General features: G+C 42.9%; 1 protein-coding gene across 1 annotated transcript in view; it reads right to left on the reverse strand.

Annotated features, from left to right (window-relative positions):
* Nucleotides 1–843: 843 nt before the first annotated feature.
* Nucleotides 844–27,927, reverse strand: part of tg (thyroglobulin) — a 354,658-nt gene continuing 327,574 nt past the window's right edge. The window contains exons 44-46 of the mRNA XM_043687541.1: nucleotides 6,842–6,976; nucleotides 5,812–6,005; nucleotides 844–1,048 (exon numbers count right to left, since the gene is read on the reverse strand). Coding sequence (XP_043543476.1) covers nucleotides 945–1,048; nucleotides 5,812–6,005; nucleotides 6,842–6,976 — 433 coding nt within the window. The 3' untranslated portion in view covers nucleotides 844–944. The remainder of the gene's footprint in view (nucleotides 1,049–5,811; nucleotides 6,006–6,841; nucleotides 6,977–27,927) is intronic.

The raw sequence follows: 27,927 nt of genomic DNA on the forward strand, positions 1-27,927 counted from the left end.
AAGCGTGTAACATTTAAACTTCTATATTCTGGGGGTAAAGGAAGTGTCGGTGTGGACTTGTTGGGCTGAAGGACCTGTTTCCACACTGTAATCTAATCTAATCTAATCTAATCTAATGTTTACGGAGATCTGCTGAAGCAGGAATATGCACGGAATGTAAGCATATTTGTTAGTTACAAAATGGCTAAGTATAGTTCTTTGAGGTCTCAGGGATCTGTGCAGGCTGGATCATTAAATAAGGTTCAAAATAGGCAACTTCTCGAAAGACAGGGATGTGGAGAGACAGAGGGAAAAAAAAATCAGGGAAGTGGTGTGGAAGCCAAGATCACGACAGCTATGTTCTTATTGAATGGCAGAACAGGTTTGAGAAATCAAATGAGCAACTCCAGTTGCTGGTGCATTTGTTATGTTCTTATCTTAAATGATTTTATCAGCTGTATGAACTGAAAATGCCTCCATGAACAGCAGATAGACTGTCTCCAGATCAAAGCACTAAGCACTGTATGTTGCCACACAGAGAAATCTTCTTCAAACATATGAACATATATATCTGGTCTCAGCCCCTCTGTTATTGTGGTGATTTAGCGTGCATTACTTAATCTCAGTGCTTCCCAATTTCAACTATCTTTACAAATGCAGGAAGTTTAATATTTAATGTATGCTGTATATTAATTAGATGACAAGTAAGTCTCTATGGACAGGGAATCTAAAGAATGAGGAAGCTAGTCACTGAGCAGGCTCAGCAATGGTAAGTCTTACCACAGGTCAACTTGATATAATTGAGGTCAGTGCTTGACATAAGATCCAGACTGTAAGCACATTTTTTGAATTATGAATGCTTTATTTTAATATTTTCTACACTCTTTTCTGCAATTTCCATTAAATGTTTCTAAGACAAATCAGAATTAGCATTTGAAGTCAATGGTGGTGGAGATATTTTCATTTTAATTGTAAACTTCCTTTGCTGGCTGTAGTTGTGTTTGTGTGAGTGTTGGTGGGAAGACTTGTCCACGTTGATCTCTGCTCAGTTCATTCTCACTGACATCACCTGAAAGATAAAATATGTGTTAGATTCACAGGCAGAATACAAATACTTTCAAGAGCGTGTCAGTTAATGGTTCTCAAGCACACAATTCATATTACATTAGTAATTGGTAACTGGTAATTTTTGCTGACCATTTACAATGAACTCATAAATTGGCAGAAATAAAATCCTGTACACAGAAAAATGTTTGAGGGTCACAAGTTGACCCAGTTAGTCATTTCTGCAATACTTTCTGGAAGTTACATTGTCAAAACCCTGTGAAGTCCCTGATGTAGCAGAGTTTGAGGGAATTGCCTGAAAAATTGAAGATTCGAATGAGTAATTCCCCCGTGCCTATTAAAGTCCAAGAATTCAGAGGAATCCTCTGCAGTTGTTAAAAGTTACCCTGGAAAATTTAGAATATTACAATTCTAGTGTAACTTCTGGGTAGCTATTAAAATGATAACCCAACTTACCACACATCGCCCCCAATTACGCCTCCTACAAATACCTTACACTCATAAACTCTGAGCCAATACCCTCCCTGTAAAAAGGACGTCTCAAGTAAAGTCAGAAATTGGGGATTCTTGTGGAGTAAGTGAAAATAAAGAACAGCCTCCCAAGATCACAGTAGATACTTATGCAGCACCTTCACAGACAGAAACATTTTAAAATGTTTTATAAGTGAAACAGTGACAGCAAACTTGAACGAGAACGGGAGAGTGAAAGGGAAGAGGCTGGAATAAACCATAATTGATAAGAGATTTTGAGCTTTTGAAAGGAAAGAGGCATTAAGAAGAAATTGCTGAGGCTTTGTTGAGTAATACCTTAAAAAAGAGTTGAATACAAATCTAATTAGAAACAGCATCAATACTATTGTTGAGCTGATCAAACACTTCATATGAGATCATTTTTCTGTTCCTTTTGTTGTAAGTGGAGGTGAGGGAAGGAGAAAATGTTTGTACGAAATTTTACATTCGTGATAGACATCTGTCTAACTAATTTTGTAGATTGTGCAGTATTTTTGCTACACTTTCCCCATGCTGGGGATGGTCTGAATTGGCACATTGAGCATGTGTGCAAAGAGGCAGCTGATAGTACTTGGAAGAGAACATGGGAAATTAAGTTAATCACTAATCACAGAAATCAATCTCTGTCAATTGATTTACAATTGGTACAGATAGAGAAACCCCCAGTGTTGGAAATTGTTGGGAACATGAAGTCCACTTGCCAGTTCCAACCAAGCTAGGTGTATCACACGTAATGTTTTTCAAATTGCTCGTGCAGAGTAATTTGAAAAATCTGTCTAATTTGCAATCAATGTCCGGGGATTACCATTAATCAGAAACTGAATGTCTCCTGAATGAATTGAAAAATACTAACTATTTTGTGACAAAATCAGAAATTGCTGAAACTCAACAGGCCTGACAGCATCTGTGCAGAGAAAGCAGAGTTAATGCTTTGGGTCCAGTGACCCTTCTTTTGTATTTAACTTACTATTTTGTGTCTTCCTAAGAAACTTGTTTTATAGATTTACCACTTAGTTGCTGAAGTTAATTTATTAAAGCAACCCTGTCATTTTTCTGGTAAACAAGGCATCTCATTTAATTTGCATCGCATTTAGCTTCCATTTGAACCTCTATTTCTAATGCTTTAGTTATCTGGGCCAACTAGACAAAAATAAGTATTCTTTTCACATTCAGGTGAAAGAGGATGGGGTTCAGGTGAGATGCTCATCATGGTTGAATTGATTATTGACATTTTCCTTCATCAATGGTCAAAACTAAGAGCAAATACCTTGAACATGATGCCAGAGAGTATAGTGCTCTGGTGCATTATATCATCTTGCAGCATAAATCAATGGGGGTGGTGAGAGGGTTTCAGAAACACAATCTGTCTTTTGCAAAAACATAATTAACTCTGAAAAGTTGAGAATAATCTTTTCTTTTTTGCCTTAAAAGTATAAATACAGAAAAACCAAAGACAACAAAAGGAAGCTGTCTGTCCTTTAAATAGTCTTGGTTTTTCGTAATCTGACATCTGTGTGAATCCTCAAAGAAAACATGCTGAAAAAATATGTGGTACATTTTTTCATCAGGAGGTGTGGAGCTCTGAATAGAAGCAGTCTTGTCTGAGATGAAATGCTATAAGGTTCAGGCACTGTGTTTACCTCAAGTGTTTCAGTTAATTACTTAAACATCTGCATAGATCTAAAGTGTCTTTAAGTGTTGATTTGCTGTCAGATTTATCTTCATACATTCATGGATCCATCTCTCTTCAAGGCTTGACTCTAGCTCGGGTAAAATTGTATGATCAACAATTTACATTCAACTTGCTTAACAAAATATGGATGTTAACATTGAAGAATTATTTTGACCATAGGGCTTCATGAAGAGGCTGGGATTTAGATCAGAGTGGTGCTGGAAAAGCACAGCAGGTCAGGCAGCATCTAAGGAGCAAGAAAATCGATGTTTCGGGCAAAAGCCTTTCATTAGGAATAGAACCTCTATTCCTGGTGAAAGGCTTTTGCCTAAAATGTTGATTTTCCTGCTCCTCGGATGCTGACTGACCTGCTGTGCTTTTACAGCACCATTCTGATCTAAATTTTGGTTTCCACCATCTGCAGTCCTCACTTTTTCCTTCATGAAGAGGCCACTTCTGCCTTCACTCACTTTTTTTCGTGGGAAATGGATATCACAGGCAAAGGTCAATATTTACTGCCTATCCTTGATTGTCTTTGAACTGAATGGCTTGCTAGGCCATTTCCAAAGGAATTCACCACATAGTGGTGGTTTGGAATGATACCTAGGCCAGAGTAGGTAAGGAAAGCAGATTTCCTTCCCTCAAGAACATTAGTGAAGCAAGTAGGTTTTTGCAATAACCAACAATCATTTTTGGCCACTAATTTAAATTCGGCCAGCTGCTATAGTGGGATTTGAGCACATGGCAGACAGAAATAGCCTTGGCTTTTGGATTATCACTACGCATTACCATCTCCTCTAATTTCCACACACAGGGCAGAACCTTTCCAGGTCCTGAATGATGTGGGTTCTGGTGGGAAAATTGGGTGAGGTATCAGTGAGGGCCTTCTGAGGGTTGAGACCAAAAAGTCACATTTCCGAACCAAGTCCCATACATTGAGATAAGATTCTCACCAGTGCATGACAAGAGATCTAGTAATGGGAATTATTGCTCATGATCACATTCATAACTACCTAATATCACCTCATTAACATGCAGGTTTCCATTCTCCCACCTACTGAACAGAAACCAGACACTGAGAATTCTTGATGTGAACGTTTATAGAGCATGGAGTTGTAGGAATCACAATATGGGCCCTGATCAATGGAGATTGTTTGGTAGGAGATAGTTGTAGAGAAGCACTTGGGTGATGTCCAAAAGTTGTCATCGAGTAAAGTGAGCTCATTTTAGTGTTATATTTCAAATATGTTACGAGGCTGGATTGTCAGCTTGGACTGCCCTTCATTGGAGTATAGAAGAGTGAGAGGTGATTTATTGAAATTGATAAAATCCTGAACGGTTTTGAAAAGATAGATGTGGAAAAGATGTTTCCACTTGTGGCTGAGTCCAGAATTAGATGGCGTTATTTTAAACTTAAGGGATGCCCTTTTCAGAGACCGATTAAGATAATTTATTTCTCTCAAAAGGTTGTGTGACTTTGGAACTCTGCCTCAGAAAGTGGTGTAGGTAGGATTGTTGGTTAGTCTTAAGACTTGTTAGGTAAGGTAATGAAAAGTTATCACAAATAGATAGAGATGCGTGTACAAAATGCAAACATATGACTCTATGACTCTATATCACCCATGATCTTATTGAATGGTGGAAGAAGTTTGAGGGGCTTAATAGTTATCTCATCTCCTATTTTGCTATATATGCAAGAGCAGGTCAGGATCAATGAATTATGTGGTGAGAAACTCCCCTCCTATGTCTTTAATTCCTGCCAACATCTACAAGACCTAAGTGAGGGTTGTGATGGACAATGCACAACTTGTTGGGACATTCAACAAGCTTGGTACCATCCAGGACAAAGCAGTTGACATTCAATCCCTTCACTATTGATGCACAGCTACAGTAATATTTACAACATACAAGATGCGCTGCCAACAAGGCATTATGTGCAGTTTTGGTTGCCTTATCTGAAAAAGGATGTTGTGGCCATGGAGGGAGAACAACAAAGGTTTACTAGACTGATTCCTCAGATGGAAGCACTAATATATGTAGAGAAACTGAATCAGTTAGCACAATATTTGCTGGAATTTAGAAAAATAGATGGTAGAATATCTTACAGAAACACAGTGTTTGGCTATTCAACTACCTTACCTATTTGTCCTGCTATCTTCAGGGATATGGGTACATGCATTTCAAGGCACCTCTATTTCTTTATATGTCTCATATTTCACCAGTTATTGTGTATTCCATGCTTTGTGAATCTTCCCACCTTTTCATTTTAACTCTATCCATCACTTTTCTGCTAATCTGACCAATCCTTTGACATTTCCTGTTTCCTACAGCTTTCTTCCTCACTATCGAACACCCTCAGTATTGTTTGATCTGCAAATCTAATGATGGTCCCTACATTTATATCTGTTTTAGTTTGTTTAGTTGGATGAGGCATAAACACTGGCCAGGACAACAAGTGACGATCCCTTATTTTACCTTGAGTAATGATCTGGGATATTAAGGCCACTGGAGACAGTTGATATGGCTTCATTTAAGGGATATATCATGCAAAAGCTGGAAATAGCAGACTGTGCATTTATGCTTACCTGTGGATGCCAAAAACGTCTCAATGTAATCATTCCAGAAAGAACATTCTGCTGTCTTCAATCCTTTTTTATTTTTAAGGGTGAGTGCAAATTCTTTGTAGTTACTGCCTTCAGTACTGTCTAAGAAACTAGGCCACGGAGGTAGAGTCTCACTAGCAGAATTCCTGGAGAAGATGAATGGATAGTTGGGGTTGCTGAAAAGAAAGTTGGAAAAGACTTCAGGATGGAATGCAGGAATTATTTACTGAGCTTGCATTATCGTTTTAAATTCTTAGTGTCTGGCCACAAACATCAAGAATTCAAAGCTGTGTCACCTTGTGTGAATGAGAATTACTTTCTATCTCCATCATCAGAATGAAGCTATAATTATTGGATAGATTTATTGAACTGGGGCTCTTGTTGTATGATACATGTACGGCCAAAGGTAAGTGTTTCTTAACAATAGACTAAAGCCTAAGGCATTATTTTTTGACCACAGGTCAGACACTGTACTTAAGGGGTGTGACAAGTATGTGCAAGTAGTGTTTATTGTAAATACTGCCATGATAACTTATATTGGAAGACATTGACAGGAATAGCATACTGGCAAAAGACTTTTTAACAATATTATAGATAGTAACATTGAATTCACAATAATAAATTGTGTTTATATTGTAATTTAACATAATAAATAAAAAAAGGCACTTCCCAGGAGGGAAAAGAGATGAATGAAAGGTTTGAAAAGAGAAGTGTTGACAGAGATTTTAGTTTATTTCAAATTGGTTAAAAAGTTTATTTTAAGTAACAAAGAGATTCCGATAAATATATTAATGGCTGATAGTTACTAATTTCGAACCATTGGAATTTTCCTCTTTAAAGGAGAATATTGTAGTTTTACTATGTCACTTTCTTTTACTCTTCCTCTCCTACCCTTCACTTTGACTTTCCTTTTCTGTAGATTTTTTTCTCTTTCTCTCTCTGCATGCACTTTCTCTGTCTGACTGGCACTTATCACTCACTGGCAATGTGGTAATTGTGAAATAAAACTTACCCCGATTTGACAAAGTTGGCAATGTACTGGATGATTATGAGAGACAGGCTCTGCTCCTGTACCGTGAATAGCTGCTCAGAGTCTGGGTGAAGGGGCAGGCCGAAAATGAACTGCACATCTGACGGAAGGCTTGCACTGGAACAGAAAATGTAGATAATCATTTGAGTAGGGGTTTAAAAGAATGTGTTGCTGGCCATGTACCTCCCATGTAGAACTGAACCAGGCAAGTCAGTTGTCTATGGTATCCCAAAAATTGGTCTCCATTCCTTGGGGTAGTATCCTTCACCCAACTATCTTCAGCTAGTTCTTCAATGATAATTCCCTCCATCATAAAGTCAGAAATGGGAATGTTCACTGATGATTGCACAATGTTCAGCATTGAAGAATGCATAAGCCCTAGTCAATTCTCCTGCTCCTCGGATGCTGCCTGACCGGCTGTGCTTTCCAGCACCACACTCTTCGAGTCTGATCTCCAGCATCTGCAGTCCACACTTTTCCAATGTTCAGCACCATCTACAACTCCTCAGATACTGAAACAGTCCCAGTTCAAATGCAACAAGATCTGGACAATATCCAGGCTTGGGCCTACAAGTGACAAATAACATTTGTGCCACACAAATGCTCTGCAATGACCATCTCCAATAAGAGACAATCTGATCTCTGCCCTTTGACTATCTATGGTATTACCATCACTGAATCCCCTGCTATCAACATCTTTGGAATTACCATTGACTAGCAACTCAACTGGAGTCTAGATTAGAGTGGTGCTGGAAAAGCACAGCAGGTCAGGCAGCATCCGAGGAGCAGGAAAATCGATCAATTCAACTGGACTTGCCAGAGCAAGTCAGAGGGTAGGAATATTGCAGGGAATAACTCATCTCTTAACTGCCCAAAACCTGTCCACCATCTACAAGGCACAAGTCAGGAATTTGATGGAATATTCTTCACTTGCTTGGGCAGGTGCGTCAAACAACACTGAAGAAGCTTGACACTGTCCAGGAAAAAGTAGCCCACTTGATTTGAATGACATCCACAAACATCCCCTCCCTCCACCAACAACACTCAGGAGCAATGTGTACTATCTACAAGGTGCACTTCAGAAATTCACCAAAGATGCTTGGTCAGCACTTTCCAAACCCATGACCACTTCCATCTGGAAAGACTAGGGCAGCAGATGCATGGGAACACAAATCTCTACAAGTTCCCCTCCAAGTCACTTATCAGTCTGACTCTTGGAGTCCCTTCCCTAACAGCATCCACCTACAGCACATAGATTGCAGTGATTCAAGGAGACAGCACACCACCTCTTTCTCAAGAGCAACAAAGGACAGGCAATAAATGCGGGCCCAGGCAACGATGCCCACCTCCCTTGAAGAATTAAAAAAAGCAATGGCCATATGAAGGCTGTAGAGGACTAGAAGCTCCCAAAGGAATTGCATGCCAGCATCTCTTGTTTTCCATTTCTCAACATTGAATATTCAGCATTAAATCAGTCATTTTGATGAAAATACTCATGGAACACAGTGAGAGTAGCTTTATCTTCAAAAATATTGCTTTCTTAAAATTAAGCAGGCAACATAATGACAAGGGCTCAGATGCAATCCAAGCCTACTGCTCAAAACTCAAAACTAAAGCAACCACTGAAAAGAAAGTAACTATTTTTATGGAGATAAAAACTGAAAGACAGAACATTGTTAAATTGGTGAAATTTTGGGAAACGTGAAGATACAAAGAGATCTGGGTGTCCTTCTATACAATACAATGAAAGCCACCAGGCAGGTCCAGTAGGCAATTAGAAAGACAAATGGAATATTGGCCTTTGATGTTAGAGGATTTGAGTTCAGAAAGAGGGATATCTTACTGTACTACTGCAGACCTTGGTGAGACCGCAGCTGGAGTACTGTGTCAAGTTTTGGTCTCCCCCCTAAGGGAGAATATACTTGTCATAAAGGGAATGTAACAGAAGTTCTCTTGGCTGATATAGGGGACATCATATTAGGTGAAATTGGTTCGATTGAGTCTGTATTTAGTAAGATGAAAGGGCATCTGATTGAAATGTATAAAATTCTATCAGGCCTGCACAGACGAGATGCAGGGTCCATGTTTCCCCTAGTTGGGGAATCTCGAACCTGGGGTCTCAAGGCATGGGATTAACTGTTTAGGACTGAGCTTAGGAAACATTTCTGTACCCAGAGGGTGATCAGGCTGTGGAATTTGCAACCATAAAAGGCTGTGGAGGCTGATACTAAGCAAAATCAAGAAGGAATTTTTTTTTAGATATTAAAGGCACCAAGGAGTATGTAACAAAGGTGGAACTACGTCATTGAGATAGAGAAACATCCACAATTATATTTAAAGGTGGTGCAGGGGCCAAATGGCTTCCTGTTCCTAGTTTCCATGTTAAATGTGGCAAAGCTGAAGGATTTCCCTCCTGAATAGGTGTGGACAATGGGAGTTGGAAATGTCTGGATGTTTCAGTCATAACTATGTCTGAGCTCCTGCGGTAAGTAAACACAATAGATAAAATGAATGAGTCTCTCTCCCCTGCCTAAGGTGAGGATAAACCATTTTTCTGCTGAGTGACAGATGGATTCTTTCTAGCCTCTGTGTCTCAAAGTGGTTCACTGGACTGTCCTAATGGATTAATAATGTATTGGCTCTCTCTCTCTAGCCAGCTTCAGTCATGTGATAACTGTATTGATGTAATACGTTGTTCACACAATGAGTTGAAGTTGACACACAATAAGGAAATGTTTGATATTTCACCAAAATTCCAGCTATAATTATACTTCTGAATAACTTAATTTAAAACTTCATCCACATGTAGCCATTACCACTTTAAATCTCTTCCATTGAGCTGGCAATGTATAGTTAATCAATAGCTGGGAATTCCATACTAATATCCCAGAGAGATGCTTAGACAGTTCTTTTATTATCCAGAAACCACAAAAGATGTCACATACCTTCCCTGAAGTCTACATTTCAGTGTGAATAATCTATTTTTCAAAAAATAATGTATCCACCTGCCGATAAGTATAGTCATATGACATCATCATTACAAGTATAGATGTAATTATTAAGTATTGCACCAGCAATGGTCTCTCTGTTGACCTATCAACAATCCTGGCTTTAATGTCACCCTGAATTTGACACACTTCTTCCTCTATTGTTAAAACTCCCTCCAAGACATTTAGCTCCCTGTTTTACAGTGAACATATTTTTGCAAATCAATAACTCAGCTCCAACAGAGCCCAAACTGAGGTGAAAGCTTGACTGCTCCTCCCATATGCAAAGACACTGCATTTCAGAGCATCATTTTCAGGGTTGGAGTGTTTGAGCTATAGGGTGAGGCCAAATAGACAGAAGCTGTTTTCCTTGTAGCATTGGAGGGTGGGCGGTGACCTTATAGAGGTTTATAAAATCATGAGGGGCATGGATAGGGTAAATAGACAAGGTCTTTTTCCTGGGTGGGGGAGTCCAGAACTAGAGGGCACAGATTGAGGGTGAGAAGGGAATGATTTAAAAGGGATGTAAGGAGCAATTCTTTCATGCAGAGGGTGGTGCGTGTATGAAATGAGCTGCCAGTGGAGGTTGGTACAATTACAACATTTAAAAGGCATCTGGATGGGTATATGAATAGGAAGGCTTTAGAGGGATATAGGCAAATGGGACTAGACTTGGTTGGGATATCTGGTTGGCATGGACGATTGGACTGAAGGGTCTGTTTCCATGCTGTACATCTCTATGATTCTAAATGAAAAGAAAGTCTAAAATATAATCTTTTGTTCCCTCAGGGCCCCAACTTCTCTCATAATCTTTGTTTTTCCGCATTTCTCCTCTTCTGACCTATGTTCTTTATGTTCCTCCTATGCTCCAAGTTAATTTGGTATGTACTACTGGTGGGGAGTCTTTTTTATTTGCTTACTTAATGCACATTTACAGGAATCCAGCCCATGAGTTTTTGCGATGCATTGCTGGTTGGCTTGGTGCAGGTTTTTAATTCACAAAATTATGCCATCTACTCCCTAAGACTCAGCAGAGAATTGTCTCTCCCCTGAAATTTTGTGTCTTTTTGAACTTTGATTACTTTTGTCTTCAAAATTACCACCCAATTAATACTCCATTATATATCCAGCCTTTGTAAGTATTATTTTATGAACTTGGTGGCAAACTTTGACCCTGTATTTAATACGCTGGTGCCTTTAGGAAAGAATCCTTTGAAGAAAATTGAGACTGAAGCATGAATAGACAGCTATAACTGACCAGCTAACACATACACATGAGTCAAAACATTGATTCCACCTCTAACCCCTACCTCCCCACCCCAGTACTGTGCTGTGTCTCCCTTTCACTTCACAAGAAAAGGATTCATTCTGCCTTTCCATCATCAATTCTATGTATGAAATCTTGATGTTTCCATTAACAGGTACAGTTGACATCAAAAGTCTCAATTTCAAAGACAAATTCCATGAATGGGAAGGACAATTTGTTTGTTGGAAGTTGTAAATCCTCCTGGATATCCAATAACTTTTGGCTCTGACAGTTTCTATCAACTGACAAAGTTTTGTTGAAAATTGTAAAACATTAACCATTAGCAAGCAAATTAATAAAATTGAAAATAATTGACAGATTTATGAGAGATCAATCTGTTAGACACTTCAACAGATAGGCAACTACCATTTAAAGAGGTTGTGCAATGAACTGAATTGGAGGAGAAAGTGAGGTCTGCAGATGCTCAGAGCTGAAATCAGAGCTGAAAATGTGTTGCTGGAAAAGAGCAGCAGGTCAGGCAGCATCCAGGGAGCAGGAGAATCGACGTTTCGGGCATGAGCCCTTCTTCAGGAATCAGGGCTCATGAAGAAGGGCTCATGCCCGAAACGTCGATTCTCCTGCTCCCTGGATGCTGCCTGACCTGCTGCGCTTTTCCAGCAACACATTTTCAGCAATGAACTGAATTGTCATATACTCCTGTACATTATTAACTCTTAATTTATGAAAAATATATATCTCACAGCACAAATGAAAATCATTTAGTCCAGTATGCATGTATTAGTACCAAGTATTTCTTGATTTGATTTATTATTGTCACGTACCTAGGTACAATGAAAAGTTTTATTTTGCATACAGTACAGGCAGATCGCCCCATACAATGTGCATTAGGGTAATAGAACAGAGTGAAGAATACAATGTTATGGCTGCAGAGAAGATACACAGATTCATGGTAATTTTAAAATTTGAGATGTCCATTCAGAAGTCTAATAAGACCTTTGAGTGTAAATTCAAATTGGAGTCGCAGGTAAACAGGATAGTGAAGAAGGCATTTGGTATGCTGGCCTTTATTGGTTAGTGCATTCAGTACAGGAGTTGCAAGATCATGTTGCGTCTGTACAGGACATTGGTAAGGTCACTTTTGGAATATTCTGTGCAGTTCTGGTCTCCCTGCTATCGGAGGAATGCTGTGAAACTTCAAAGTTTTCAGAAAATATTTACAAAGATGTTGCAATGGTTGGAAAGTTTGAGTTATAGAGAGAGGCTGAAAAGGCTGGGGTTATTTTCCTTGGAGTATCGAAGGCTGATGGGTGACCTAATAGAGGTTTATAAAATCATGAAGGGCATAGAAAGGGTGAATAGACAAGGTCTATTCCCTGGTGTAGAGGAAAACTAGAGGGCATATATTTAAGGTGAGAGGGTTAAAATTTAAAAGTTACCTAATAGGCAACGTTTTCACACAGAGGATGGTGCTTGTATGGAATGAGCTGCCAGAGAAATGGTTGAGGTTGGTACAATTACAACATTTAAAAGGCACCTGGATGAGTTTATGAATAGAAAGGGTTGAGAAGGATATGGGCCAGATGCTGGCAAATGGGACGAGATTAATCTAGGATATCTGACTGGCATTGACAAGTTGGACCAACGGATCTGTTTCCGTTTTGTACTGCTCTATGACTATGCCTCTATAACAGTGGGGAAGAAGCTTGTTATTAGTCATCACACCCTTGCTGTTTATTAGTAGTGCAAAGAGAAAACAATTTGATCACTTTGTGATAAACTCTTATTAGTTTTCTGTTGTTGAACTACTCATACAATTGAAGAAACTTATTAGTTAGAGTGGGTAGGAAATCCCTTCTCTGAAAAGTGAAGGAATATGGAAAGAGAGCGACCATAAGACTAAGAGAAGATCTAGGCCATGTAGCCAATTGAGTCTGCTCCACCCTTCAATTTGATCAATATGATGTTGAGATAGAGGATTAGTTATGGGGATATGGATTAATGGGCCGAAAAGTCTACTCCTGCTCCTATTTCTTATGTTTCCAAATTCAAGAAGCTATATAGAGAAAAGGCAGTCAAATAGAGGTAAAAGAAAATTAACTGGAGAGGAAAGAATAAGCTGGGAGTGAGAAGTTATAACAGAGAATTGGCTTAACTGATCTGGGCTGGCAAGATTGAACTCTGTGTTCAAAGAATAAAATCCTTTTTGAACTGGAGTCAAACAATATCAAAAGACTAAGTCCCTTACATTCCTTAGCTAGGCTGATAGGTCAGACCATCAAAACCTCAGCACAGCACCTTTTCAAGCTAATATAAAGCTAAGATTAATTTTTAAATGGTACTTTACAGAATGCCATGTTGTTCCTCATAAATACATATTTCCTCAAAATGTTGGTGTGATATGCCCACTAAAAGATTCTGTAAGGGTTTCCCCCTTTGATTGGGAAGAACCTCAGAAATTCCAGAGTAATGCACAATTTTGGTCCAATCTTTTTATGCCATCTTCCTTGGGCTTTCAGTGAAAGAGTGGAGATTGACCGGTGGCAATTTATTGCCAATATCTCCTGGATACTCAAACTTTCAATAAACAATAAGAGTTCAAAATGTTTAATAAACATTATCAGAACCTGCCTATAAATTATTTGCTAAATAATTTGCTACTCTTTGCCTTTTAAACAATATACAGTGTAGCTAATCTCAGTCATTTATATTTCTTCCTGCTATGTGTTTTTGTTAGTTTACACATACGGGTGTCACCAGAAACGTCAGCAATTATTGTATACTCCTAGTTACCCTTGAGTGGATGGTGGCGAGCCTTCTTCTTGAACCACTCCAGTACGTATGCTGAAGTGGACCCACAGAGTTAGGGAGGCACTTTGAAGAATTTGAGAAAATAACAATAAAGGAATGCTGATAATTGGTGGCACGGTGGCACAGTGGTTAGCACTGCTGCCTCACAGCGCCAGAGATCCGGGTTCAATTCCCGCCTCAGGTGATTTTCTGTGTGGTGTTTGCACATTCTCCCCGTGTCTGCGTGAGTGTGCTCCAGTTTCCTCCCACAGTCCAAAAATGTGCAGGTTAGGTGAATTGGCCAAGCTAAATTGCCCGTAGTGTTAGGTGAAGGGCTAAATGTGGGGGAATGGGTCTGGGTGGCTTGCGCTTCAGCGGGTCGGTGTGGACTTGTTGGGCCGAAGGGCCTGTTTCCACACTGTAAGTAATCTATAATAATTTTCACAAGTCATGATAGTGTGTGCTTATCCTGTCCTTCTGTGTAGTGTGGGTTGTGAGTTAGGGAGAGACTGCTTATAAAGCTAAAGTGAGTGAATACATAAGAGTTCAATGGCTTTATCATAAGTGTTTCTTCAACAAAAGAACTACCAACATTTTCTGCATCACTGAGCATGTAGGTTCTGGTTGAATTACAAGATTAAAGCTGATACAAGTTTAGGCCTTTCTAGTTCCGATCACTCATCAAACTGTCAACTAAAACCCTCCTTTCTGCACTAAAAGCACCAGTATCTTTGCAAAGTGTCAATGAGATCTTTGACAATACAGCAAGACCATAATAAAGAGCTTATGGACATGGGGCACTTTTCATATTACTTCAGACTAAATAAACTAAAGCAGGAAGGAAATACATATATTTTAAACTGGCATTTTTAACAAATATATTTGAAAGAATGACTGCTAAATATTTTGAATAATATTGGTAAAAGAAGGCAAAACAATCAGAAATTCAAGCTGTAGTTGTGTCATTTGATGGAAGAGTGGTGCATTCTAGCATCAAGCTTTGCTGGAAATGATGGCCTTTCCTTATCTCTTCACTTGCAACCCATTTAACCACAATTCTTCTGTGATCACCTGCAAAAAAAACTTTCTGCAGTCTCCACTGCCTAGCTTTGTCCCGATATTCACTGCAGTACCTCTACAACTAATGTTCTGTACAACCACTCCCTGACTTCCATCAATGATGAGCTAACTTCAGCTTTGAACAGAGTCTTCATTGTCCATCAATCTAATCATTACCTTCAGATCAGTGTACAAATTCAAGGGAAATAATATAAGCTCACCTGACACACAACCTATTCAACTACTGTAAAGACTGTATAATTTTATGTTTGTATCTTTGATTGTAAACTTAAGTAGAGAAAGGTCTGTTTTAACAACAAATACTATGGAAGGAATTGCTGCAAGTTATTGAAACTCATTGTGTGGTATTTACGCTGCTGCATTGTTCAAGCAATGGGTGAAATGTTTGAAGATGATACAGCACTAGGATGTGTGTGCAGACTGAGATTTGGCCAGCAAAAGTAATTTATTGGTTTGAGAAATTGCGAACAGTTGTGGATACCAAAGGTCATCAATGTGATGACAATTCTCTGACTTGTCTAGGTGGCTTTTGGACTGCTGGAAGGGTAGATGATGTTTGTCTCTCTCTTTCCTACCACTATCTCCACAGGAAAAATACCTGAAGTCTGAAGAAAACTCCTTCCACCAGTTGCAGTAAGCTGTTGCCTTTAACCAGTATAAAAGAGAGTTTGTAGTTATTGTACCAATTGCCCTGTGCCTTCTGGAAAGAAGTGAAAGGACCTGGAGAAAGGAGATTGAAGAACAGAAAGTCCTGGCAAGCTAAAAGGATCATCTCAGTGAAGACTTTAGATTGGTGGTATTGAATTATGCTTCCTGGTTTTTTCCATTGACACATACTTTTTTTTTGTGTCTCTGTATATATGTGCATAGGGATTTTTAAAAGGAGATCAACGTTTTAACTAGTAGGGATATATTTTGATAGTTCATGGCTGTTTACTTGCAATTTGAATTTACCTATTCATAATAAACATAATTCATGTCAATTATATGAACCTAGTCAGTGTTTGTTTTAAGATTAGATTTCCTACAATGTGGAAACAAGCCCTTCATCCCAACCAGTCCACACTGACCTCTGAAGAGTAACCCACCCAGACCCATTTCCCTCTGTCTACAGCACCTAACACGATAGGCAATTTAGCATGGCCAATTCACCTGACCTCTACATCTTTGAATCGTGGGAGGAAACCTTCGCAGACATGGGGAGAATGTGCAAACTCCACACAGACAGTCGCCCAAGGCTGGAATCAAACCCGAGACCCTGGTGCTGTGAGGCAGCAGTGCTAACCACTGAGCCACCATGTTTTCTGTTAACCTGATTCCATCAGCCAGGTAAATTGAGGACTTTGGGTGATTTGATTGAACTCTTAAGTACTGTGTACAGTTTTGGCCCTTTTACTTAAGGAGGGATATAATTGCATTGGAGGCAGTTCAGAGGAGATTCACTAGATTGATTCTACAGGTGAGGGGAATTGTCCTTTGAAGAAAAGTTGAGCAGGTTATGCCTTTACTCTGTAAAGTTTAAAAGAATAGAGGGGATCTAATTGTGGTATGCAAGATGCTTCAGGTGATTGTCAAGATTGATGTAGAGAGGACGTTTACTCGTGAGGGGAATCTAGAGAGGGATGTCATAGTTGAAAAATGTGTTGTTGGAAAAGCGCAGCAGGTCAGGCAGCATCCCAGGAGCAGGAGAATCGATGTTTCGGGCATAAGCCCTTCTTCACGAATCTCCTGCTCCTTGGATGCTGCCTGACCTGCTGCACTTTTCCAGCAACACATTTATCAGCTCAGATCTCCAGCATCTGCAGTCCTCACTTTCTCTCAGGGATGTCATAGCTTTACGCTAACAAATATTACCAGATTTAAAACAGAGATGAAGAGAAATTACTTCCTTCAAAGAATTATGAACCTGTGAAACTCACTACCCCAAAGTGCAGAGAATACTGGGACAATGAATAAACTTAATCAGGAGATAACAGATTTGTCATTAGTAATGGGTTGATGGGTTATGGAGAGATTGTATTAATTGACAGAGCTAGCTTGAGTGGCTGAGTTGATTACTCCTGCTCCTAATTCTTATATTTTGTGGTGATGCTAAGGATCAATTCACTTTCCCAAGTGAGTGGTAAAACAACAGTCATCATAGCTGGGTGGGCCAAACTGGACCAGATCTCTCTCCTTCCCGAAAAGAGTAACATTCTCACCACACAAACTCCAGGAAATCACCATCCCCAAGAAGAGATGTTCTAACCTTGTTGACATTAAATGGCACGACCATTGCTGAATTCTGTGGGTTATCGTTGACCAAAAACTCAATTGAACTTGTCATAGAAATGCATTGGCTCCAAGAGAATGTTAGAGGCTGGGAATACTGTAGCGAGTAACTCACCGTCTGATTCTCCAAAGCAAGCACTAGAGAAGCTTGACATCATCCAGAATGAAGCAGCCTGCTTGATTGGCACTATGTTTGCAACAATTCAGTCCCTCCATCACCAATGCCTAATAGTAGCAGTGCATACCATCTACAAGATATACTGCAGAAATTCACCAAATCCTTAGTCAATATTTTTCAGATTGATGACCACTTCCATCTTGAAGGATAAGGGCAGCAGAGAACACTATCTCTTGCAAGTTCCCTTCCAAGACACTCAACATCCTGACTTTGAAATATATTACCATTCCCTCCCTAACAACATTATGAATCTACCTACAGCACATGGACTGCACCAGTTCAAGAGGCAGCTCACCCCAACCTTCTCAAGAGCAACTAGGAATGGCCAATAAAAATGCTGTCCAGCCAGCGACATCTACGTCCCGTGAGTGAATTGAAAAATGTAACATAAGTCTCAGGACATCTTGAAGAGAACTAAATCTGCCTTTAAATCCTCTCCTGATTAACGAAGAGAAGGGGGTGAGAAGCAAAGCAAGCTTCCATACAACCTCGCTTGAAGCTTTTTTCTGATCCCTTTCTCTCTGTCTCTCTGTTTTACATGCACCAATGTGTACCATGCTCATCTCATCAAGATCCACTTCCTGCTCCTCTAATCCCTTCCCTCCTGAAGTACTGAGTGTGCAAATTCCTTTTCAGACCCGAGCTAGCAGGCACTATGTGAGGTTCCATTTCCCGAGAAATTTTTCTAATGCCTTTTAAACTGACATTAGTAGCTTAGCTCCTCAAAACCTTTTAATTTCTCTCTATGACTGAACCATCACCAATTTCCTTCCTCTACTCCTGCTGTAAGTCATGTACATATGGCATTCGGCTGCTTGATCAATATCAGTTCCTGCATCATTTCACTCAGCAGTTCTGAGTTGCAAAAATTTAAAACCAATGTGACCTCAGACCGATCCAGATCCAATCACTCATAAGCTGTCAACCAATGATAATCTGCATCCACAGTTCCAGCGTTTGAGCAGCTTGAGTTAGTTATTCAGATACTTGCTCATTCTTTTCTGCAAAGCCTGACTGGAAGTGTTCCAAGCAGGTGCCACTAGCCCAATAGCATTAAATTCCCTGATTGACATCATGAACAACAGTCTCTGTGACTGTGACCATTGTCTGCTTTCCCTCTTTGACGCGCCCATCATCCTTGACAGATCCTATCACAGAATCCTCTTTTAACACAATTCATCAACACACTAGGCCTGCCTTTACTTGGTTTCACTTTCACCTGTCTGATTGTAGTTTGAGTACTGCTTTCCATTTCATCATTGGAGGATCCCAAAAGATCCATTCCACAGACCTGACCGTATCATGCGCTTTGGTACCTGACTCTAGCCTGGAAAATGGGACTTGAGCAGGAAGATGGCACTATGATACTCTACCAGTAGCATGCAGGTTCTGGTTGAGGGAATGGTACAAAATCCTCTTCCTGGAGGATAGGCAGAGCAGGCTTAACTACCAGACCCTGGCAGCCTGGCCCCAAATCACTTCTTGAGTCAGTGTGAGGAATAGCCTGTAATAGTATTGTAAGGAGGAAGAGAAAGTGAGGACTGCAGATGCTGGAGATCAGAGCCAAAGACTGTGGTGCTGGGAAAGCACAGCCGGTCAGGCAGCATCCGAGGAGCAGAAGAATTGACATTTTGGGCTCTGTATTCCTGATGAAGGGCTTATGCCCGAAATGCCAACTCTCCTGCTCCTCGGATGCTGCCTGACTGGCTGTGCTTTCCCAGCGCCACACTCTTCATGCTGTAAGAAGGTAAATGATTTTGTTTGCTGTGCCAGGCTAAGTGCCACAGTCTTCTGTCTGCTAGCTTACACTCAGTCTGTATCTCTACTACTGAACACACCTCCAACTAAGGTTCACACTCTGCCGCTCTCACTATTACCCGCAACATCATTCCTCACCCACTCTCAGTAACACTCACTCTCCCCAACCCCTCACACCACTAAGTCAATGCTCGTAGCATGGCCTACTCAGTCGCTGTGACAGCACTAACAGCTGTGCCACCAACTTACATCTCAGTCAATTCCCCCCTTTCTCTCATTACAGGAGAAGACAGATTATATCAGGGCAGAGAGGACCTATTCAGGTGGAGCCCAACAGCAAGCTCCTCACTGCATGGAACGAGAGATTTCTGCTCATCACAGGAGAAGACCAAGGTCACTCTGAGAGGGATATCAACGCATCCATATCCCACCAAATGAGTAAGTTCCACTCTCTACAATAAAGCAAAGTATTGTGGAATGCTGGAAATCTGAAGCTACTCGGAGTGTGATTAAAGATCGATGTATTTGGATTTTTGGAAGACTTTTGAGTATGCCTCACACAAAATGCTGGTAAACAACATTGAAGTGCATGGAATTGTAGGTAATATACCAGCATGATGGTTTGTAATAAACAGAAAGCAAAGGCTAAGAAAATATGGTTTACTCTCAGATTGATAGACTATGACCAGTGGGATACCACAAGGATCTATGCTTGGATCCTAACTTCTCACAATCTATATCAATAATTTGGATGTGGGGACCAACATACTATTTACAAGTCTGCAGATAACGTGAGGTGTAAAAAGGATGCAAAAAGGCTTCAGGGTGATGTAAACAGACTGAGTAAGTGGCAAGAGCCTAGTAGATGTATTGCCATCTGGTTAATTGTGAGGCTATCCACAATAATAGGGGGAACAGAGGTGCAGCGTATTTCTTGAATGGTGACAGATTGGAAACTGTTGATATCCAAAAGGTACCTAGGTGTTGTTGGTTCACAAGTCGCTGAAAGTTAGCATGTAGGTATAGAAAGCATTTTGGAAGGAAGCAAAATGTTAACTTTAAAATAAAATAAAGGACTGCAGATGTTGGAAATGTGAAACAAGAACAGAAATTCCTGGAGAATCTGTGAAGAGAGAAACAGAGTTAATCTTTTGGGTCCAGTGACTGTTCTTCAGAACTGATAGCATCGAGGAAAATGTAAGGCTTTTGCTGATGATGGGGTTGGGGTGGGCAATGGGAAGGGAGGTGGAAAGGAGTGAGATGATAGATGGGGATGGAGCGCACACAGACAGGAAAATAGTTAGGCAGACAAAGGATTGTTGATAGTAAGCCAGGGAAGATGAAAAGCTAGATAGGTTGTGACTATAAGCGGGTGAAAATGGGTTGGCTGTACTGAAAGCTACTCACGTCATGACAGGGCCTGGGGTTTAGATTTGGGTAAAAGACATGGAATAAGGAGTTCAGGTTCTAAAATTATTGAATTCAATGTTGAATCCTGAAGGCTGTAAGGTTGCTAAGCAGAAGATGAAGTGTAGTCTTCCAGCTTGCACTAGGCCTCTCGAGAGCACTACAGCCCAAGACGGAAATGTTGACACGGGAGAAGTGGCAGGCCACTGAAAGCTCAGGGTCATTTTTACCGACGGAACATCCCTTTATCTGCCTCACACATTTACCCCCTCTCTCTCTCTGGGGTCCTTTTCCACTTACCTGCTTACTCCTTTTCCTTCCATCTCTGAGATGCTATCGATTCTAAAGAACTGTCTTTAGAATGAAATAGTTAGAATTAAAAACAAGAACAGAAATTAAATAAACAGAAACAAAAGGAAAAGGAAATGTCCAGATTACCCTTCTCGCTGTCACCGGCGTGGGTCTTGAGCCGGGCTTACCAATGCCGCTGGTGCAAGACTCACTAATGCTGAGATACCATCACCACCGGTGATGCCACCGTCTCAATTCCTGCATCACTCCATTGCCTGTGCCAGACCCACCAACGTCAAAGTTGCCATGACCCATGCCAACACTCGTCGCTGGGCCCACCTTGCCGACGTGGCCGCCATCTTGGAATCAACATAAATATCAGTCAGAGTCCAAAACCTTCCTGAACACTCAAAGAAGAAGATGGCTGCCAAAGAGGGAGTGCAATGCAGCTTCATCAGACAGATTCCTGGCATGGTGGGACTGTCCTATGCAGAAAGACTAAGAGACTCAAGCTGCATACTCTGGAGTTTTGATGAAGCAATCTTTCAGAAGCTTCTAAAATTTTTAGAAATGACAGAGCAAATTCAGAAAGGATGCTTCCATTGGTAGTAGAGCCTAAAATTAAGAGACACAATCTCAGAATAGAAGGCAAATCATTTGTGACTGAGATGAGGCAGAACTTCTTCACTCCAAGGCTGGTGCACCTTTGGAATTCTCTATTTCAGAGAGCTATGGAAACTCAGTCATTACATAGGTTTCATAGAGATTGATAGATTTCTAGTTATTATGATGTCAAATTATATGGTGATTATGTGGGCATATAACATTGAGTTGATAGTCAGTTATAATGTAAAATTGGGCAAACTGAGTGGCCTACTCCCACTCTGATGATCCAATCGCACAGGTCCTCTGGCCTATATTGCATAGTTCTTTGAGTCTTCAACTATCTCCCTGAAACCGCAATCTCTCCATTTTCCTCTCTTCCTGTAAGAACCTCATTAAATCTAACTTTTCACAAGTCTTTTGGTCTTATGGATGTAGGAATGGGAGTAGGCCATTTGGCTTTTTGAGCCTGCTCCAAACTGATCTGATAGTGGTCTCAAGTACACTTCTTGTTTCTTTTTGTTTTTTTGTCATGGGATGTGGTCATCATTGTGAAGGCCAGTGTTTAATTTCGATTCTAATTTCTCTATAGCTCAATGATTATTAGGCCATTCACAGGGCAGCGAAGAGTCAATAAGTTACTATGGATCTGGAGTCACGTATAGGCCAGGTCAAGACCTTGTCAAAAAGGCAGATTTCCTTCACTAAAGTGCATCAATGAACAAAATGGAGTCTTCTAGTAATCAATGCTTGTTTCATGGTCACCACAACTGAGACTATCTTTCACTTTCAGATTTTATTGAATAAATTTAAATTTCACCAGCTGCCATGTTAATATTCCCAAAGCATTAGTCTGGTCTTCTAGGTTGCTAATTTCCAGGGGAGGCGACAGACTAGTATTGTTACTCCACAGACCCAGAAAACAACCCAGGGACCTGGATTCAAATCCCACCATAGCAGAAGGTGGAATTTGAATTCTTTTTTAAAAACTCTGAAATTAATCATCTAATGATGACCGTGAAACCATTATTGATTGTCAGTAAAAACCCATCTGAACTGCTATCCTTACCTGGTCTGGCCTGCATGTGACTCCAGAGATAGAAAATGCCTTTTACTTTTAAACTATGTTCCCTAGCTCTAGGCTTTCCCATATTCTCCTCGTATCTATCCTATCAAGCCCCATCAGGATTGTTAATGTTTCAATAAGATCACCTTGCGTTTTACCAATGGTATAGGCCCGGTCTGTTTAATGTTGCTCCATAAGAGAAGTCTGTCATCCCAGGAATTAGTTGAGCAAAACCTCTCTGAGCTGCTTCTAACACACTGCTACCGTTTTTCAAATAAGGAGACCGAGACACCATCATCTAGATGTGTTGTCATCAAGGCACTGTTCAGCTGTAGAAAACCTTCTTCACTTTTCTATTGCATTCCCCTCAAAATGACCATCATAAGTCTTCCTAATAACTTGCTGCAACTGAATCCTATTATGAGTCATATACGGTGACACCCTGGTCTCTCTGTACCACAGAGTTCTGCAATCCATTCAGAAAACATACTGTTCTTATTACAGTTGTGGGCCCTTTATCTAAGGAAAGACATACTGGCATTGTAGGCAGTTTAAAGATGGGTCACTCTGTTGATACCAGGTATGGAGGGACTGTCTTATGAGGAGAGGGTGAATAGTTAGGATCTATTTTCATTGGAATTTAGAAGAATGAGAGGTAATCTTATTGAAAATTATGAGGGAACTTAACAGGATGTGAAAAGTTTGTTTCCACTTGTGTGAGAGCCTAGTATCAGACAACATAATCACTGATTAAGGGTTCACACATTTCAAACAGAGATAGGGAGTAATTTCTTCTCTTAGAGGATAGTGAACCTGCAGAATCTTTACCACAGAGGGCTGTCAAGACTGAGTCATTAAGTCTATTCAAGTCTGGGGTAGACAGATTTCTAATCAATAATGGAATTAATCGTTATAGGGAAAAGGCAGGAAATAGGAGTTGAAAATGATCAGATCAGCCATTGAATGGTAGAGCAAATCCAATGGGCTGAATGGCTTACTATAGTTCCTAAGGGTAAGGTGACGGAGGCAGAGTAGACAGCGCAGGCTGGGAATACGGAAGCGGGCACTGGCAGAGGCATGGTGTGGGCTGGGAATTACTGGAGTGGGACACAAGCAGAGGCATGGCGTGGGCTGTGAATTACTGGAGCAGGACACGAGCAGAGGATCAGTGTGTGCTGGGAATAACGGATCAGGACACTAGCAGAGGCACAGTGTGGGCTGGGATACTGGAGCAGGAATCTAGCAGAGGCTCAGTGTGGGCTAGGAATACTGGAGCAGGACACTAGCAGAGGCTCAGTGTGGGCTAGGAATACTGGAGCGGGACACTAGCAGAGGCTCAGTGTGGGCTGGGAATTACCGAAGCAGGACACTAGCAGAGGCTCAGTGTGGGCTGGGAATTACCGGAGCAGGACACTAGCAGAGGCTCAATGTGGGATGGGAATAATGGAGCGGAACACTAGCAGAGGCACAGTGTGGGCTGGGAATACTGGAGCAGGACACTAGCAGAGGCTCAGTGTGGGCTGAGAATACAGGAGTGGGACACTAACAGAGGCATGGCGTGGGCTGGGAATACCGGAGCAGGACACTAGCAGAGGCTCAGTGTGGGCTGGGAATTACCAGAGCAAGACACCAGTAGAGGCATGGTGTAGGTTGGGAATACCGGAGCAGGACACTAGTAGAAGCATCGTGTGGGCTGGAAATTACCGGAGCAGGACACTAGCAGAGGCTCAGTGTGGGCTGGGAATTACCGGAGCGGGACACTAGCAGAGGCTCAGTGTGGGTTGGGAGTACTGGAGCAGGACATAAGCAGAGGCTTAGTGTGGGCTGGGAATTACCGGAGCAGGACACTAGTAGAGGCATGGTGTAGGCTGGGAATACCGGAGCAGGGCACTAGCAGAGGCACAGTGTGGGCTGGGAATACCGGAGCGGGACACTAGCAGACACTCAGTGTGGGCTGGAAATTACCGGAGCGGGATACTAGCAGAGGCTCAGAGTGGGTTGGGAGTACTGGAGCAGGACACGAGCAGAGGGTCAGTGTGGGCTGTGAATTACCGGAGCAGGACACTAGTAGAGGCATCGTGTGGGCTGGGAATTACCGGAGCAGGACACTAGCAGAGGCTCAGTGTGGGCTGGAAATTACCGGAGCGGGACACTAGCAGAGGCTCAGAGTGGGTTGGGAGTACTGGAGCAGGACACGAGCAGAGGCTCAGTGTGGGATGGGAATTACCGGAGCAGGAGACTAGCAGAGGCTCAGTGTGGGCTGGGAATTACCAGAGCAGGACACCAGTAGAGGCATGGTGTAGGTTGGGAATACCGGAGCAGGACACTAGTCGAAGCATCGTGTGGGCTGGAAATTACCGGAGCAGGACACTAGCAGAGGCTCAGTGTGGGTTGGGAGTACTGGAGCAGGACATAAGCAGAGGCTTAGTGTGGGCTGGGAATTACCGGAGCAGGAGACTAGTAGAGGCATGGTGTAGGCTGGGAATACCGGAGCAGGACACTAGCAGAGGCTCAGTGTGGGCTGGGAATACTGGAACGGGACACTAGCAGAGGCTCAATGTGGGCTGGGAATACCAGAGCGGGACACTAGCAGAGGTTCAGTGTGGGCTGGGAATACCAGAGCAGGGCACTAGCAAAGGCACAGTGTGGGCTGGGAATACGGGAACAGGACACTAGCGCATGCACAGTGTGGGCTGGGAATACTGGAGCAGGACACTGGCAGAGGCACAGTGTGGACTGGGAATACCAGAGCGGGACACTAGCAGTCGCACAGTGTGAGAGGGAATACCGGAACGGGACACTAGCAGAGGCTCAATGTGGGCTGGGAATACCGGAGCGGGACACTAGCAGAGGCTCAGTGTGGGCTGGGAATACCGGAGCAGGACACTAGCAGATGCTCAGTGTGGGATGGGAATTACTAGAGCAGGACACTAGTAGAGGCATGGTGTGGGCTGGGAATACCGGAGCAGGACACTAGCAGAGGGTCAGTGTGGGCTGGGAATACAGGAGTGGGACACTAGCAGAGGCATGTTGTGGGCTGGGAATACCGGAGTGGGACACTAGCAGAGGCACAGTGTGGGCTAGGAATACTGGAGCGCGACACTAGCAGAGGCACAGTGTGGGCTGGGAATACCTGTGCAGGACACTAGCAGAAGCTGAGTGTGGGCTGGAAATTACCGGAGCGGGACACTAGCAGAGGCATGGTGTAGGCTGGGAACACCGGAGCAGGACATGAGCAGAGGCACATTGTGGGCTGGGAATACCAGAACAGGACACTAGCGCAAGCACAGTGTTGGCTAGGAATACTGGAGCGGGACACTGGCCAAGGCACAGTGTGAGCAGGGAATACCGGAACGGTACACTAGCAGAGGCTCAGTGTGGGCTGGGAATAGCAGAACAGGGCACTAGCAGACGCTCAGTGTGGGCTGGGAATACCGGAGCAGGACACGAGTAGAGGCATGGTGTAGGCTGGGAATACCGGAGCAGGACAGTAGTAGAGGTATCGTGTGGGCTGGGAATTACCGGAGCGGGACACTAGCAGAGGCTCAGTGTGGGCTGGGAACACCGGAGCAGGACACTAGCAGAGGCACATTGTGGGCTGGGAATACCAGAACAGGACACTAGCGCAAGCACAGTGTTGGCTAGGAATACTGGAGCGGGACACTGGCCAAGGCACAATGTGAGCAGGGAATACCGGAACGGGACACTAGCAGAGGAACAGTGTGGACTGTGAATACCGGAGCGGGACACTAGCAGACACTCAGTGTGGGCTGGGAATACCGGAGCAGGACACTAGCAGACGCTCAGTGTGGGCTGGGAATTACCAGAGCAGGACGCTAGTAGAGGCATGGTGTAGGCTGGGAATACCGGAGCAGGACACTAGCAGAGGGTCAGTGTGGGTTGGGAATACTGGAGCGGGACACTAACAGAGGCTCAGTGTGGACTGGGAATACCAGAGCGGGACACTAGCAGTCGCTCAGTGTGGGCTGGGAATACTGGAGCAGGACACTAGCAGAGGCATAGTGTGGGCTGTGAACACCGGAGCAGGACACTAGCAGAGGGGCAGTGTGGGCTGGGAATACAGGAGTGGGACACTAGCAGAGGCATGTTGTGGGCTGGGAATACCGGAGGGGACACTAGCAGAGGCACAATGTGGGCTAGGAATACTGGAGCGGGACACTAGCAGAGGCACAGTGTGGGCTGGGAATACCTGTGCAGGACACTAGCAGAAGCTGAGTGTGGACTGGAAATTACTGGAGCGGGACACTAGCAGAGGCATGGTGTAGGCTGGGAATTCTGGAGCAGGACACTAGCAGAGGCACATTGTGGGCTGGGAATACGGGAACAGGACACTAGCGCATGCACAGTGTGGGCTGGGAATACTGGAGCAGGACACTGGCAGAGGCTCAGTGTGGGCTAGGAATACTGGAGCGGGACACTAGTAGAGGCATGGTGTAGGCTGGGAATACCGGAACGGGACACTAGCATAGGCTGAGTGTGGGCTGGGAATTACCGGAGCAGGACAATAACAGAGGCTCAGTGTGGGGTGGGAATACCAGAGCAGGACACTAGCCGAGGCATAGTGTGGGCTGTGTATTACCAGAGCTGGACACTAGCAGAGGCTCAGTGTGGTCTGCAAATTACCAGAGAGGACACTAACAGAGGTTCAGTGTGTGCTGGGAATTACCGGAGCGGGACACTGGCAGAGGCTCAGTGTGGGCTAGGAATACCGGAGCAGGACACTAGGGCAGGCTCAGTGTGGGCTGGAATTACCAGAGCGGGACTCTAGCTGAGGCTCAGTGTGGGCTGGGAATACCGGAGCAGGACAGCAGCAGAGGCTCAGTATGGGCTGGGAATACAGAAGTGGGACACTAGCAGAGGCATAGCGTGGGCTGGGAATAGCAGAGCAGGACACTAGCAGAGGCACAGTGTGGGCTGTGTATTACCGGTGCTGGACACTAGCAGAGGCTCAGTGTGGTCTGCAAATTACTGGAGAGGACACTAACAGAGGTTCAGTGTGTGCTGGGAATTACTGGAGCGGGACACTGGCAGAGGCTCAGTGTGGGCTAGGAATACCGGAGCAGGACACTAGGCCAGGCTCAGTGTGGGCTGGGAATTACTAGAGTGGGACTCTAGCTGAGGCTCAGTGTGGGCTGGGAATACCGGAGCAGGACAGCAGCAGAGGCTCAGTGTGGGTTGGGAATTACCGGAGCAGGACACTAGCAGAGGCTCAGTGTGGGCTGGGAATACCGGAGCAGGACACTAGCAGAGGCTCAGTATGGGCTGGGAATACAGAAGCGTGACACTAGCAGAGGAGTGGCGTGGGCTGGGAATACCAGAGCAGGACACTAGCAGAGGCTCAGTATGGGCTGG

The sequence above is a fragment of the Chiloscyllium plagiosum genome, chromosome 4, assembly GCF_004010195.1.
Source record: "Chiloscyllium plagiosum isolate BGI_BamShark_2017 chromosome 4, ASM401019v2, whole genome shotgun sequence".
Taxonomy (NCBI): Eukaryota; Metazoa; Chordata; class Chondrichthyes; order Orectolobiformes; family Hemiscylliidae; genus Chiloscyllium; species Chiloscyllium plagiosum.